The sequence below is a fragment of the Macrotis lagotis genome, chromosome 6 (assembly GCF_037893015.1).
Source record: "Macrotis lagotis isolate mMagLag1 chromosome 6, bilby.v1.9.chrom.fasta, whole genome shotgun sequence".
NCBI classification, from domain to species: domain Eukaryota; kingdom Metazoa; phylum Chordata; class Mammalia; order Peramelemorphia; family Peramelidae; genus Macrotis; species Macrotis lagotis.
The window spans coordinates 90,723,533-90,740,441 of NC_133663.1; the positions used below are offsets into that span (position 1 = coordinate 90,723,533).

A 16,909-nucleotide genomic window follows, 5' to 3' on the forward strand; every position below is an offset into this window, starting at 1 on the left:
TTCTAGCATTTAAAAACATTTCTGAGAAAAGACCATAAGATGGGGCAGCTAGGTGGCGTAGTGCATAAAGCACCAGCCTTGGAGTCAGGAGTACCTGGGTCCAAATCCGGTCTCAGACACTTAATAATTACCTAGCTGTGTGGCCTTGGGCAAGCCACTTAACCCCATTTGCCTTGCATAAACCTAAAAAAAAAAAAGACCATAAGATTCACAAGGTTCCAATGACTCAAAAAAAGGGTCAAAACTCTAATGAAAAGCTAATCTAACCAAAAATAGAAACTAAAAATATAAATAGAATTTTAGAAAAATTAAACACAGTAGAACCTTGATGATTCCTTAATGGAAATAGATCGAGATGATTTTTCAAGTTGTATATGGCAACTATACCAAAAAAAATTATGAATTATGGAATAAAAACTTCACAGAGCTATTAAACAAATCATTTACTTATCACAATGCAATAAAATTTATATTAACAAAAGACCTTTGAAGAAAAGATTAAACATCAGAGACTATACTTTAGTCCTAAAGAATTGGTGGGTCAAAGAACAAATCACAGAAGTAAGATAACTCAAAAAGAAAATGACAGATAGTCAGAACTGGTGACACATATCTCTGATGAACTTGGGAGTTCAAATCTATAGTTACCAAATTAATCAGGTGTCTGTACTGAGTCTGGCATCAATATGGCAAATCCTCAGGAGCTGGAGTATCACCAGTGGGCCTAAACAAGGATAAACTAGCCCATATTAGGAGGTCAGATTCCTGTGTTTATCAATAGTAGAATCAGATTAATGATTGGTCCCTACTCTTCTGGTCTGAAAAAGATATAGACACTCAATCTCAAAAAAAAAAAATGACAACAATGAGACAACATACAAATATTTTGGGGTTGTAGTCAAAGAAACCATTAGAGAAAATTTTATATGAATAAATGCCTTCATCAAAAAGAGAGAATAAAAACAAAATAATGAATTGAGAATAAAGTAAAATAAACAACACAAAAAATTTCCTAAACACAAAACTAAACATTTTGAAAATCATTAACAAAGGCATGCACACCATTGAATTGATAAATATAGAAAAGTGGATATAATCCTGGGCTTGGAATCAGAACTGTGATTTCAAATTCAGCCTCAGTTACTTACTAGCTGGGTGAACCTGGACAAGTGTTTTAAACACTGTCTGCCTCAGTTTCCTCAAATATACAAAGAGAATAATAATAGCACCAGTTTCACAGGGTTGTTGTGAGGATCAACTGAGATAATGCTAGCACAATGCTTGGCACATATTAGGTTCTTAGAAGGTTTATTCATTTCTCATCCCTCTTTAAAAAATAAGACAATCAACTACTCTGATTTTTACAAAGAAAGGAAAATCAAACTCAGTATCAAAAAGGAAAAAATGAATTCACAATAAAGATGAAATAAAAGAAAATATAAGAAATTATTCCTTATTATAGGCAAGGAATATTTTTTAGAGCTAGGAAAAATTATGACAATTTATGTGAAGGAAGAGAAACTCAAAAATCTTTGTTTTTTTAATGTGAAAGAATTATCTGTTCCATTTTGTATGTGAAAAATGTTCATTTTAGCAACAAAAATGTGCATACCCTTTGACCCAGCAATACCACTACTGGGTCTATACCCTGAAGAGATGAGGTAAAAACATTACTTGTACAAAAATATTTATAGTAGCCCTGTTTGTGGTGGCAAAGAATTGGAAATCCAGTAAATGTCCTTCAATTGGGGAATGGCTTAGCAAACTGTGGTATATGTATGTCATGGAACACTATTGTTCTATTAGAAACCAGGAGGGACGGGATTTCAGGGAAACCTGGAGGGATTTGCATGAACTGATGCTGAGTGAGATGAGCAGAACCAGAAAAACACTGTACACCCTAACAGCAACATGGGAGTGATGTTCAAGCTTGAAGGACTTGCTCATTCCATCAGTGCTACAATCCGGAACAATTTTTGGCTGTCTGCAAAAGAGGATACCATCTGTATCCAGATAAGGAGCTGTGGAGTTTGAACAAAGTGCAAGGACTAGTCCCTTTAATTTAGAAAAAAAACCAGATATCTTATTGTCTGATCTTGTTACCTCTTAGACTTCTCTTCTTTAAGGATATGATTTCTCTCTCATCATACCCAATTTGGAACAAGGTACAACATGGAAACAAAGTAAAGACTGACAGAGTGCTTTCTGGGGGGGGGGAAGGGGGAGGGAAGCAAGATTGGGGGAAAATGTAAAACTCAAATAATATCTTTAATAAAAATAAATTTTAAAAAATGTTTATTTTAAATTTAGGATAAAAAAAAATTTAATTGGTCTGTGACCTAAGCAATTCCATAAATAGGGATTTCATTCATCTGCTTCTATTTGAATTTTTTAATTCTAGACAGTGCTGACTTCATTTAATAAAGTATTATGAAGTGTCACTCATCCACAGTCACAAAGTTCTAGTCTCAAAATATATCTAGGGGAGTGAGATTAATTATACTTTTCTATTTATGCTATTTCACTGACATTCTGTTATATAGAATTCTTAAGTATTTCTTTTTCTCTAATGACATTTAGGTTAATTTCATACAATATCAGCAATCCTTTACCACCAATATTTACCACAAAACCTATATCTAAGATATGTCACAGAGAGTTTAGTTAACTGAATAGTTCAAAGTCTTAGGAAAGTATCAGCATCTAGATTTGAATCCAGATCTTTCTGAATCCAAAGTCAGCCTCTCCCTAAAAAATTTCACCCTGCATCTCCACTTGTGGTGTTAAGAAAAATGAAGTAAGACATTTTGAAAGGAAAAAAAGGGAGATGATCCTATAGGCCAAAAAAATTCAGGAAGACAAGTGTCCTGGGAATTGGTCAGCAGCAGCAGCAAGAGCACTGGTTCTGAAGTCAGTTTGGGTCCAAATCAGGTTTTGCTGCATATTACCTTAGGCAAAGCATTTTCTTTATGGGCCTCAGTTTCCTCCTTTGTGAAACAATCTTTAAATTCTTTTCCAATTCAAAGTCCTTTTCTATATTACTCTTTTCTGCAATGCAGAGTCTTTTTAAAAAAAACTTTTTAATTTTAATCTTATTCTGAACTGAATAGACACCAAATAAAATAAAATAAGCATTTCCATATCTAATTCTTGTTATGTTCTAACAAGTGTGCATGTGTATATATATATATATATATGTGTGTGTGTGTATATATATATATATGAACAGAAAAAAAAAGATTGTACATGACTGTAAATCTCCATTACAAACAACTTGCTTTTATTTTCAAATATATAACAAATTTCACATTTCCTAACTATTCTGCTTATCTATGAGTCTTTCTATTCTTTTCTGAGCATTAAAAAAATCCTTCAATAACTGTTTCTTTCTTGACAACTCCATCCCTAACATCTTTCTCTCTCATTTCCCCTGAAAACTGGAGGGAAAAAAGATGCATAAAGGTCATTTCTTATACTGTCTCATTCATTCATCTTTAATCTTTTACCTCTCTGTCAAAGTGGGAAGCCTTCCTCATAATCAGCCCTCTGAGATCATGACTTGTCCTTGAGGTGTTCAGAATTTAAGTTTTTCAAAATTGTTTGTCTTTACAGAGTTGTAATTGTATAAATGTGTTTCCTGGTTCTGTTCACTTCACTCTGCATGTATTCATCCAAGTCTTCCCAGTGTGTTCTAGAACTGACCTTTTCATCATCCATCATTTCTTATGGCACAAGGCTATTCTATCACATTCACATACCATAGTTCAGTAATTACCCCAGTATATAATCAAATTCTGAATATCCAGTTCCTTGCCATTGCAAAGAGTTTCTAAAAATATTTTAGGATGAGTGTCCTTTTTCTCCTTTTTTGATCTTATTGATATTAGAATGTGTATCATGAGGCTTCCTTAAAGGAATCTGAAGTCCAGGAAGACATATTTATTCTGGGTCTCTATTCTGCTACTTTGAACCTCTTGGGTTCAATTTCCAAGATGGGAAATTAAAAAAGAGAAGGATGCCCTAGAACATCAGAAAGTTTGAAAATCTCTGAAAGTGTGTGTGTGTGTGTGTGTGTGTGTGTGTGTGTGTGTGTGTTTAAATGCATCTTAGTTTTGTTTTTTCCTTCCAGGTCTTTCTGTAAGTCAAAGATCCTGAAAAGCATTCCACAATTGCTCATAGGGACACATGTGTAACCACAGTCAAAGCAAATTAAAAAATGTCTGGAAAAAAACGAAACTAGGATAAACTCTTAGCCCTGGGCTTTGCGTGAACACCTAATTCCTATGTATTTCTGGCAGACAGGATAGGACTGGGCATGTTATATAGTTGGAGTTTTTCCACCCTGGATATTCCTTTAATCTCAAGAAAAGCTTTGTGGTCTATCACACCACTGAAGTGCCAGTTCACCACAAATGTTCCCATGTAGCATCTGATCAAATATTCAGCTAGTTAGAAACAATTGCTTAAAAAAAAATCCTAAAGCAAGATGATCCAATGTTGACTTTTAGAGGTAAAGGAAGCTAATTCACAGAGGAAAAAAGACTGCCCTGGCAAATGAGGGAATTAATACTGAATATGCATTTCCTGATTTGGAGGGGAAAAAGATTATGAAGAAAAGGAATTTGTCAAATATATTAAAATTATATATTTCTAATACATGGTCATGTATATGTATAATCATTTGTATGTATGTAAATATGCAAATGTGTATATGTGAATGATGATGGTGATAATGATGTTTGTCCTCTGTTCTTGAAGAAGACTATGACATCAGGGAGGTGATGCTATGACATTCACATGAATTGGATTTGAGTGAGGGGATGCTGTGCTAAGTCAACAGCCTTTCTCCTCCAGTCATCTGAGTTCAATGGTCAGATATGAAATCAGGACGACTGGAGATAACCCAGGTTATGAGGCAATCAGGGTTAAGTGACTTGTCCAAGGGCACACAGTGTCTGTGATTAGATCTGAACTCAGTTCCTCCTCACTTCAGGTTGGCACTCTACCTACTGCACCATCTAGCTACCCCTGTAGATGTGAATATGGGCTATATGTATACCTATATATGTAAGTTTATCTATATGCACATCTATATAAAACTAATTACTACACCTGTGTTTTGATAGTATTATGAAATGAACAAAGCTAGGGGCGGCTAGGTGGCATAGTGGATAAAGCACCGGCCCTGGAGTCAGGAGTACCTGGGTTCAAATCTGGTCTCAGACACTTAATAATTACCTAGCTGTGTGGCCTTGGGAAAGCCACTTAACCCCATTTGTCTTGCAAAAAAAACTAAAAAGAAATGAACAAAGCTTTTTGATGACAGATCTAGTCAGCCTTTGGTCAATCAGAATTATGTAATCATAGCTTTTAGTGGGAACTTAGAATTGGAAAGAATTGCCTACATGATTTGACTTGAGGGGTGGCAGAAAGTTCTTCTGCCCAATCCCTAACCCACACACACACACACACACACTTTTATCAAAGGTTGGAAAAGGCACCATTAGGAAATCATTCCCTTAGTCTGAGAACATCATCCTCTTTAAAAATAAGATGAAGGGGGTGGCTCAGACACTTAATAATTACCTAGCTGTGTGGCCTTGGGCAAGCCACTTAACCCCCGTTGCCTTGCAAAAAAAAATAAGATGAAGGAAGTCCATTAAGTTACCTACACTTCAATGTGGATGAGTCTTGAGTCTCTGACTATGTTAATAAAGATGCCTGGATAAGAATAGAAGACAAAAGAATACAGCAAAGGACAGGAGGCAGGGCTTCACAGACAAATTTTACCTTTGTCCACAGAGTTGGTCTCTGATGCCCTATTGTTTGGTGATGTCACTAAGGAGGATGACTTTTCAGGAGGGTTAGAGCCAGAATTTCCAATGAAGAATGGTCTCCTGCTTAATATTTAATAGGGGGTGAGACTAGCTGCTATTTGAAGGTGGAGTTCAATAACTAGATGCCAAAGCATGTTCTCTCTACCCTTGGGAAATTGTGGGCAACCTGCCTTTAGGCCATTGAGTAAAATTTCCAAGTATCCCCTGGAAAAGAGCCAAGGGATTGTAGATTTAGAAGCAGAAGGGATCTCAAAAAATGTTTATTAATTTATTGATCTGATCCAGTTTTATGGATGAGACTGAGGCTTCATCAAAGAAATCAAGTGACTTGCCCAAGATATAACAGATAAAAGTGGTGGAACCAGGATTTGAGACCACAGTGTCTGATTCCAAAGCTAACACTCTTTCTGTTATACCATACTAATTTTCTCTTGTCCACACCTGCTGACTGATATCTTTAAGCTACAATTTTGGAATTATTAGAATGGGAGCCACTAAGTGGCACAAGCAGATAAAGATGCTGGCCTGAAGAAAAGAAGACCTGAGTTCAAATCCAGCTTCAAACCCTTACCTTAACCTTAGTTGTGTGACCCTAGGCAAGTCACTTGGTTTGCCTGTTTCTCCTCATCTGTAAAATGAACTGAGAAAGAAATGGGAAACCTCTCCCTTTCTTTACCAAGAAAACCTCAAATGGGGTTTTAAAGTATCTGAAATGACTGAACAACAACTATTAAAATTATTTTGAAGATCATAGCAGCTAGTTCAGCATTGTTCAGCTAGACGTCAGTAGCGTTTACCTCCACACATTGGTGTAGTTCACTTATGTCCTCTTGGCCTATTTAAATCCCAGTCAAGGTCTGGTTCAGCGGCTACTTCCTCTAGGACTTCTTCACCACCCACTGTCCTTTTCCCCACTTTCATGAAAGTAATCTCTTCCTTCTAAAATTTTCCTTAGAACACTTTGAATTACTCCTAACACACTCTACCTAAAGACTAGCAGATTAGTCTTAAAGGGGAAACTGCCTAACAATTAGAAATATCTAAAAGTGGAAGGGTCAACTTCAACTAGTAGTGAATTCCTCCTCACTTCAATTCAACTTGTCCTGACCCTTTTGGGGTCAGTATTTTTGTTTTTGTTTTTTTAGTCAAAAATACTGAAATAGTATATTTACTTCTCCAGCTCATTTTACAGATGAAGAAAACCCGGTTAAGTGACTTTCCCAAGGTCAAACAACTAGTAAATGTCTGAGACTTGCTCAGCAAGACATAGTTAAGGGTTTGAAGTCAGATTTGAACTTGGATCTTCTTGACTGCAACTGCATTTGATCTCAGAACTTCTTGACCTAGTTCCTCCTCACTGGATGTCTCCAAAAGCTTCTAGAGATTAGCTGAACAAACCATTTGGCAGAGATGTTATGGAGGGGGTTTTATTCAAGTCTAATTTAAACTTTTAAAGTTAAATTTTAAAAGTTGTTTATCTGCTTGGCTACCAAGGACATCACAGGTCCCGAGTTTTATAAAAAGCTTCTTGCATTAGTTGACTCTTGAAATTCCCTTCCAAATCTGAAATTATAAAATATCATACTTATATAATATGCTAATGGAAAGATGTTGCCTTCCCTATTAGAGGGCAAAACCCTTGGAAAGCAAAAACCCAGAGTAGTTTTTAATCTTTGCATTCCCAGTTCAAATCATACCACACTTGCTTAATACATGTCTATTAAACTGAAAAAAAATGAATTGAACACAGAAAAAGAGGCAGAGAGAGAGAGAGACAGACAGACAGACAGACAAGCAGAGAGGTTAGAAACTTAGAGATGGTACCAGTTTTTTAACTCTGGGCAGAGGGGGAGGGGAGAGAGAGAGAGAGAGAGAGAGAGAGAGAGAGAGAGAGAGAGAGAGAGAGAGAGAGAGAGAGAGAGACAGAGAGAGAGAGACAGAGACAGAGAGAGACAGAGACAGTGAGAGAGAGATAGACAGAGACAAAGTGAGAGAGAGAGAGAGAGAGAGCAGAAACTCAGAGATGGTACTAATTTTTACTTTGGAGGGAGAGAGACAGACAGACACAGAGACAGAGAAGCTGGAAACACAGAACTAATACTAGTATTTTATTCTGAATAGGAAAAGACCGAGAAAGAAACAAAGAAAGGGGAAAGGAGAAAGAAGACAGAAACACAGAGAAGCAGACACACAGAGAGAGACAGAGAGACAGACAGAGAGAGAGAGAGAGAGAGAGAGAGAGAGAGAGAGAGAGACAGACAGACAGACAGACAGACAGACAGACAGACATAGACACAGAGACACAGAGACACAGAGACACAGAGACACAGAGACACAGAAGCTAGAAACTCAATACCAGTTTTCTCTCTGGATAGAAAGATAGAGACAAGCCGGGAGAGACAAACAAAAAAGAGACAGAGACAGAGCGATACTGCCTTAACATAGGTCTCTAAATCTAACTTGACTCCAGGTAAAATAACCAAGTCTATATATTAACAGAAGAAAAAAATGTGCAGACATGTGAAGGATAATAGGCAATAAACAGCATGTGTTCATAAATCCCAGGAAGACAAATTTGATCGCAGGGTGGTTTTTTTTTCCACAGAGTTACAACATAAGCAGACAGAGGGATAAAGGAGATGTCATATATTGTAGTTTTAGTTAAGCATTTGACATAGAATCTCATGAAATCTCACTCCAAACATTCATTGAAACTGGCACGGCCAGGAGTCCTGTCAGGGGGGCTGAATGGTGTCTGAAGGACAGACACAAACAAAGGCTAATGAGGAATGGAAATGTGTCAGGAAGCAGGCGAGGAGGGGAGAGCTGCTTGTGTTCATTCCAATTTTATTTAGAATCTTCATTAAGGATCTCGAAGTAAACAATGCCTTAATGAAATTCTCAGCGCCTCCTCCAATTGGGAAATGTTGCAAATATCAGGGAACACTGAAACTGCTGTCTACAAAGGGGACTCACAGGTCAGACATCCAGGCAAGAAATAACAATGACAGCTTGGATAAAAAAAGGACCCCGAGTCAATGCACTGGGGGGAAATAAATCAGAAACACAAATATTTAATGTGAGAAAGAAAAAGTGGAAATCAATAAAGCCTGAATAGACCTAGAGGTGATAACAAATAGCAAACTGTGTGAATTTGCAGCGTAATAGAAGAAAAAGAAAAGATCTGATGGGCTGCACACCCAGAGGCACTTGTACAGTGAAGTCCTATAAATCCTGTTGGCAAAATGGTGGATGCTCCTAGCCTCCTAAAGCTCCACTGGGCAGCCCATAGCTGCTCAAAGGACATTTTGTCGAGTTCCTTCATTTGACAGGTGGAAAAAAAATAAGGTCCAGGGAAATTAGCAACTTGCCTCAGTTCACACAATGGCAATAATGTCAGAGGCAGTATTTTGAACCCTGATCTTCAGAATTTTAAGCCAGGATCTTTTCTATTGTGGTAAGATGGACTTCCTGACCTCCTGGAAACTCTTTGAAGCAAAACAAAAAGAATGTCTAGGGAAGAGGAAAAGTTGCATTATGTGTGAAAATACAACCAGAAAGTTAGATGGGACCTCAAAAGCTGTGTTGGACTCTCTATGTATAGACAACGTAAATACCTATATCTATCATTATTTGATATATGTGAGGCAGCTAGGTGACTCAGTGGATAGAAGACTAGACCTGGAGGCAGGAAGATTTTATTTCAATTCTAACTTTAGACACGTACTCTGTTTGTGAAACCTGGGCAAGTCACTTTAGCTCTCCCTGCCTTAATCTACTGGAGAAGGAAATCTAGTATCTTTGCCAAGAAAACCCCATGACCAGTACTGGTGTGATATGGTCCACAGGGTCATAAAGAATTGGCTACAACTAAACAATAATGCACATGTTCATGGGGATCTGATGCTGAGTGAAGTGAGCAAAAGCAAGAGAACATTGCACAGAGTAACAGAAACACTGTATGAGGATCAGCTGTGGTAGACTTAGTTCTTCTTAGCAGTACAATGATCAAAGACAATGCCAAAAGACTTGTGATGAAAAATGCCATCCATATTCAGAAAAAGATCTATGGAGTCTGAACACATATAAAAGTATTCTATCTTCATTTATAAAAATTTTTTATTTTTTTATTTTTTCCATTTTGTTCTTATTCTTCTTTTACAACATGACTAATATGAAAATGTGTTTAACATGATTGTACATACAAAGCCTATATCAAATTACTTGCTTGGGAAGTCTTAGAAAGGGAGAGGGAATGAAAAAAAATCTCAAAATCTCAAAACATATTTTAAAAAATATTTTAAAATGAATGTTGAAAACCATTTTTAACATGTTATAGAAAACGATAAACAGGAAAAAATTGAATATATTCATAGTATTTGTTTGTTTTTTTATTGGATCTTTGATTTCATCTCTGAAAGAGGAAGTCCCTTTTACCAAAAAAGATATAAATACTTGCTCTGTACTTTTGGTCTTATAGAGAATTGCCTGAGGATACTGAGATTTTTTTGTGACTTGCTTAAAGTCATTCAGGCAGGATGTGTCAGAGATGAGTTTGAACCCAGATCTTCCTGCCTTTAGGCCAGGATTCTATTCTTATCACACTAGGCTTGCTCACAATAAATTGTTATATATGGATTAAATAAAACAGCAATACATAAAGCAGCATAATGAGATTGGTATAGAATCTCTGATTACAAAATTATATATATAATATGCATAGATACACATATAATACATATATATATACATAATTAAATTAAATCAGCATTTTTAAGCATCTACTATGTACAAGCCACTGTGCTAATTTCTGGGAATAAAAAATTAAAGATAAAATAGTCCCATATCTCATGGAGCTGATATTTTACTGGGGTGGGAGAGCATGTAGAATAGTGGGTACAATATTTAAACAGATGAATAGATAAAATATAATTTGGGGCAGCAAAAATACATACTAACTAGGCGAATCAGGAAAGAGGCGTCATCTGAGCTGAGTCATGCCTGGGACAGTGAAAAAAAAATATTTAGAATCATAGCACCTAGGTTTGAATCCTAGGCTCTACAATCTATGTGGCCTTAAGCAAGTCATCAACCCTGACCTTCACTTAGTTACCTTATCTATAAAATGAGGGGTTGAACAAAATGACTTTTAAGATCCCTTCTAGTTCTAAATCTATGATATGATGTATAAACATAAGAAAGTGTGGCTCTTGAAAAAAGGATATCCTATCCATCTTACAAAATAAATTCTTTCTCTTCGCTCATAAACCTCCTGATTTTTACAAATGGGGTGCTGCAATGCTCCTAGATGACCCAATAGGCTCAAAGCCACAGAACATCTAATCCCTTGGACACCACCATGAGCCAATGAGCCCTTCTCCCATCTTTTCAATACATATCACCAGAAAACATTCTAGTCATCCCACATCTAATCTCCCACAGATCCTTCTATTGTTTGGAAAAGGAATAAACGTCCTGTCCTTTCCCTATAACACAGGATCAAATTTGGTAAATATTTCCTTCCCCAACACACTCCTATCTCTCCTTCTTCTACCTATCTAACCATCTATAACATCCTCATCAACTTAAGGTCTTTGCTTCCTGTGAATTAGTGGGAAGAGGTAGCTACCATACAGATAGTTCTTTCAACCAAAAGTTCTTCTAAAATACATCATTTCCCTTCCCTCTCCTGATTTTCCATGAATTCTTGCCATTTGTCACTAAATTTGGATGGTTTTTTTGAGGGGGGAGGGAGATGTGGGGTTGTTTTACCAGACCTGAAGGAACTTTCTTTACTACTACAAGTCAACAATTTCAGAGAATTGTTCTCCTGGGGACAATGAAAAGTTAAATGGCATGTCCAAGGTGACAAAATCAATTTGTGTCAGAGGCAGAATTTGAACCTGTCTTTCTGACTCTGAGATTTGTTCTCTATTCATCACACCAGAGGCAGTAGCCTCTCAAAATAATAATGCAGAGATCTAATGGAATAGGTAGACAGTAACTCAAAAGAAAGAGCCACCAACAGAAACATTCCTTCAAGAGCTGCTTGCCACCCCTATATACACCCATAACACCATCATGCCAAAACAAAACAAAAAGAGCCTACTAGTATTTAAGTTCTAAACATGAATTTTCCCACACTGATAGTCATTAACGTAATTCTACTAATAGCAGTAGCATATCCTCAAAGAGAAACAGATTTAATTCTGATTAATCAGCATGCAGGAAGTTGACATATTGTGCAATCTAGCTGGTCCCACTTGCCCCATATTTTACAAATGCTTATAAAAGGAGAAATCCAGTCATTTTCCTTCCATTTCTACTCTCCTCAAAGTCCTTTGGGAGGGTTTTTGCTTTAGAAATCTCTCTCTACCCACTGAAAAGCTGTTTTTAACCCAAGTCATTTCTGTATCAAACATTATAGGCTTTACCTCCACATTTGACTCCTTCAATTCCACATTTCAGCCTAAGTGGCTGAGGTTTGAAAACTGAATGAAGGAGCAACATCAGAAGAATAAGACAGCCCCCATTGTGACATAGCAATAAGAGACAATCCCAAGCCTCTGGTAGCAGATGCCAGCAACCATCTGAAGAGTGTTTTGGTAAATCTGGAACCAAGAACTAAAAGCTACTATCATACCTTTCATCAGCTCAATAGTCTTTGCTCTGTCTACTGACGCCAAAGAACTTGTAACTCCCATCTCCTTCATCTTTTGGAAGTAGGCATGGAGTCAGTGACTGTAGCTTGACTCATCAAAACGATGATCCCTTTAACATTAACTTCTACCTTGTATTTCTAAAATGTCTTCACATATATTCATTCTCATGTATTTAGGCTAAGAAGCAGTTTGACCCTGTCCTTCAAATCTCAGATAACTATTTTGAGATGGTGGACCATTTCATAGAATATTAGAAATTGAGAGCTGGCAGAGGACTATAAAAAAAATTGTTTATACCCACTGAAACACACCCTGTCTAACAGCAGAAAAGTGATAGACTCTGGGTAAGAAATAAGGCATGTCAGATGTGCTGTCTACATAGGGATGTTGTGTACTTAATGGTATTTCTTTGTTACAAGGGAGAGTATCATTAAGATGGAACAATGATCTTTTTAAAACATTTATATTTCATAACTTTAAAATAAAAATTATCCAGTCCAGTAGCTTTCAAAGTTTTTTGATTGTACTCTATCACTTAAAAAAATTCTGTGCATACCCTTATAACTTCCCATTTATAGATTATATTCATGTTACTATACTGATGTACTTGCCAGTTAATTAAAAAATAAAATCACTTTCTGGGGTTATGAAGAAGGGCAAAAATAGTCCTGGTCCAAGGAGTTAAATCTTATGTTGAAGATGGCATGCACATATATGTGTACAAAGAAGACATAAACAGAGTAAGTTTGTGATTATCTGAGAGGGGAAGGAACTAACCATTGAGACAAGGAAATGTCTCCTGAAGAAGGTGGAATTTGTGCTTAGAGGTGAGGAGGGAAAATAAATGCATGCAAAACAAGAAGTCTTTAGAGATGAAATTTTGTGTGTGAGTACGTCAACATAGCTAGGTCAGAGAATAGGGAGTGAATTAAATGTACAAAGACTAGAAATCTAGGAAGAGGCCAAGTAATGAAAAGTTTTAAATGCCAGAGAATTTTATATTTAGAGCTAGACATAATAAGGAACCAGTGGAGTTTAATGAAGGGTAGGAGGAGAGAAACACACAAGCTTTAGGGAAAAACACCATGGCAGCTGAATAGAAGATTGTTGAGACTAAGAAGAGACTTGAGATGAGTAGGCTAATTAGAAGGTTATTGCATCAATCCAGGCAAAGTAATGAGAGCCTACATATAGAGTGATAGCTTTGTGAATAAAAAGAAAAATATATGTGAGGTGTTGTTGAAAGGATAAAAAGACATGGCAATGGATTTCTATGTGTGATGAGTGAGAGCAAGAGGTCAAGATGTTACTAGGGAAGTGATCTTAAGGGATTGGGGAGGGGGGAGAATGAGACAGATAAAATAACATTTGATCCTGAAATCAATTGGAAACCACTGGAGTTAATGAAGAGTAAGGAAGTGACATGGGCCTATCTACACTTTAAGAAAAAGTCACTTTGGCTGCTGTGTTGGGAATTTATTAGAGAGGGGGATAGATCTGAGGCAAAGAGACTAAATTAGAAAACTTTAGTTTAGGGGAGGAACTATGAGGCATTGAATTAAGGTAATGGTATATGAATAGGGAGAAGAGAAAAAATACAAGAGATATTGGAGAGGTATAAATGGCATGATTTCAATATTGGGGTGAGAGGAACCAAGGAGAAATCAAATAACATCAGGATTGAGGAGAGTCTGAGTGATTTAATGTATGCTCAATAGAAATAGGGAAATTCAGAAGACATGTGGATGAGGGTAGGAGCATGAAGGGGAAAAGATAATGATTTCTCTTTTGGATATTTTGCCTTTGAAATGCCAATGGTACATCAAAATATCTCATAGGCACTTCATGTTGCGAGTCTGGAATTTAGGAGAAAGATTATAGGTAGATGGATAGATAGTAGATAGATCAATCAATCTCATACATATAGAGATAGGGTAATATTCCCTGTTAGGGGCTATGAATTAAACAAGAAAAGGAAATTAAAGAGTGGTCTCAGAGATGAAAGAAACAAGAAATAGTGTCAGAACAACCCAAAGAAGAATAAATATCAAGGAGAGGGTGGTCAACATGGTCACAAAGGTCAGAGTTGAGGACTGAGAAAAAGTCATCCAATCTGGCAATTAAGAGACAATTGGCAACTTTAAACAGAACCGTTTCAATTGAATGAGAAGACAAGATGGAGGTTGAGAATCTGGGAGACAAGAAGCATGATGGTGCCCTCTCCAGAAATAGAGAAATTTTCAAAAGATGGGTATATTGGGAGTAAAAAATGTTATTACAATCCATCTATATCTGTTAATTCTATGATACTCACTCTTCCACACTGAAAAAAAGAAAAGTTTGTGCAAGGGTGATGATGCATAGTTACTTTTCCCCCAGAATTCAAAGACTGCAGTGATCACAATCCAAAGATATTGGATGAAGCCAAAGGGGTTAGATGGAGTTTTGCAAATACAGATACTACTTTGTGCCTAAGTCAGGAATTAGGTTATGATATTATAAGGACCAGCACATATGAGTATAATCATTGAAGGTCAGATGTGCAAGGGAGTGAGTAAAAGTTATCCAAGGAAGTGTGAAAGTGGTTGAGCTGTGTTAAAGACAAACTTCACTATTAGCTGGAAAAGGGGAGGCAAGGATGGGACCCATCTTCTCACTTTCTGATTGGTTGATCAGCTTATCCCTTAGGCTCAAGTCACATTCCCCCCTTGGTGCTATTCCAATGCACTTACTTTGGAAACCACTGATCAGAACAAGCTGCCTCATTTTACAGATGAGGAAGTTTAGAATGAGAAAGATTTAGTCCCTTTCCCAAGGTTACAAAACTAAGTAATGGCAGAGAGAGCTAGGGCTAAAACCCCAATATTCAGATGACATTCAACATTATTTTCAAGATGCTACACAATAATTTTGGAAAATAAGTATATCTTTAACAAAAAAAAACCACATGCCATATTTTTCTTCAATAGGTCAATCCTAGGTGGAACTAAAAAGCTTCTCAGATCTGGCACATCCCCCTAAACCCCCCATTCCCCTCTGAATTTTCATTTGGCCAAGAGAGATGCTCAGTGGAGCTCAAATGTGATATATTTTTGCTTCTATATTCACACTCAAATCTCAGTTATTCATAGAAGAAAAAGAATATGGCTATTTTGCACTTTTGCTTTCTATATACAGAACCAATTATTTGTGCCCTAAAGAAATAAATTGAGTGTGAAGAACATGCACATCACTCTACCTCATCCTCCAGGTCCCAGCTTCAAATAATCAGATGGTCTATAACGGCATTTCCCAAAAATGATTCAGTCATGGATTGCTTTGAGTATATATGAACTATATGAATTTAAACTTTAAAGGCTGGTCCAGGAAATTTGGAGAGAGGGAAAGAAGGGAAGAGTGGAATAGAATATTTCACCCCCCAGAAAAAAAGGTAGAGCTTGGGGAAAGTTAGGTCTTAATTAGAGAATAAGATTATTTTCTCAGAATCACTACATATGTTTTTAATATAAAATATTAATAATTTTATAGTCATATTTTAGAGGGGAAAATATCACTAGCATTGAAATTTTCTCATGGTTCCCCTCAGTCAGATTAACAGGGTGAAAATGCCATTAGGCCTATTTTATTTTTCTTTACCTTTATTATATTTCGGAGAAGTTATCTTCATGTCAACATTCTTATGTTTTGGTTAATCTTTTTGATCAAAATAAAATAAAAAATCATACCAAAGTGAAATTCCAGGTGTAAGTTCTTTGTAAAAATTGGTCTCCAAAGCACTCGGAACATTCTAGAGATGACATCACAAACAACTACCACACATTCTCAAGGCACATTGTTTTTCTCAGAACCACGTGGACATGAACATGGCCTTTCAGTTTAGTGATGGGCAGATAGGCAAATTGACCATGGGAACCTTTGTCAACACAGCTGAATAGAGTAGTATGACATAAAATGAACCCCAACAAATGGTCCCCTAGTTTGGTCATCTCTGCTGCCAGTCATGCTTGACAAAAGACAATTTTCCCCTCTGGCAGGGTGGATTTAAGGCTACCTCATATATCTAAAGCTTATTATGTGGGAATCTTATTTATGTCTCTGGTGGTTAGCTCAGGAAAGGTAGCAAACCTCTACTCAACCTGAACAAAGATAAAATGCAAAAAGTCCAACATTCAAAAAAATAAATTAAAAATAATTTAAAGTCTTAACATCCATTCCAAACTATTAGGCAATAGGGCTTTGTGACAAAGCCTCAGGCTTCCAAAGCTTCCATTCCTTCACCTCTGTTTCAGAGAGAAATAAACCATCCTATTTAAACTCTTCATTTCTTAGGCTATTTAATCATAGAATCACAGAAATTCAAAGCCAGAAAGAATGTGGGGTCATCTAATCTTAACCTCAGAAAGACTTAGG

The 16,909-nt window shown here is 36.7% G+C and overlaps 1 protein-coding gene across 7 annotated transcripts in view; it reads right to left on the reverse strand.

The window, feature by feature from the left end:
- CBY2 (chibby family member 2) overlaps positions 1 to 16,409 on the reverse strand; it is a 32,274-nt gene extending 15,865 nt beyond the window's left edge. The window contains exons 1-2 of one of the 7 annotated variants that reach the window (XM_074192591.1): positions 16,136 to 16,223; positions 10,793 to 10,838 (exon numbers count right to left, since the gene is read on the reverse strand). Coding sequence is in view for 1 of the 7 variants with exons in the window: in XM_074192589.1 (XP_074048690.1) it covers positions 16,225 to 16,299 (75 nt within the window). In the remaining 6 variants the exon portion in view is untranslated. The other 6 variants (XM_074192592.1, XM_074192590.1, XM_074192589.1 and 3 more) reach the window with 6 other exon arrangements.
- Positions 16,410 to 16,909: the final 500 nt, after the last annotated feature.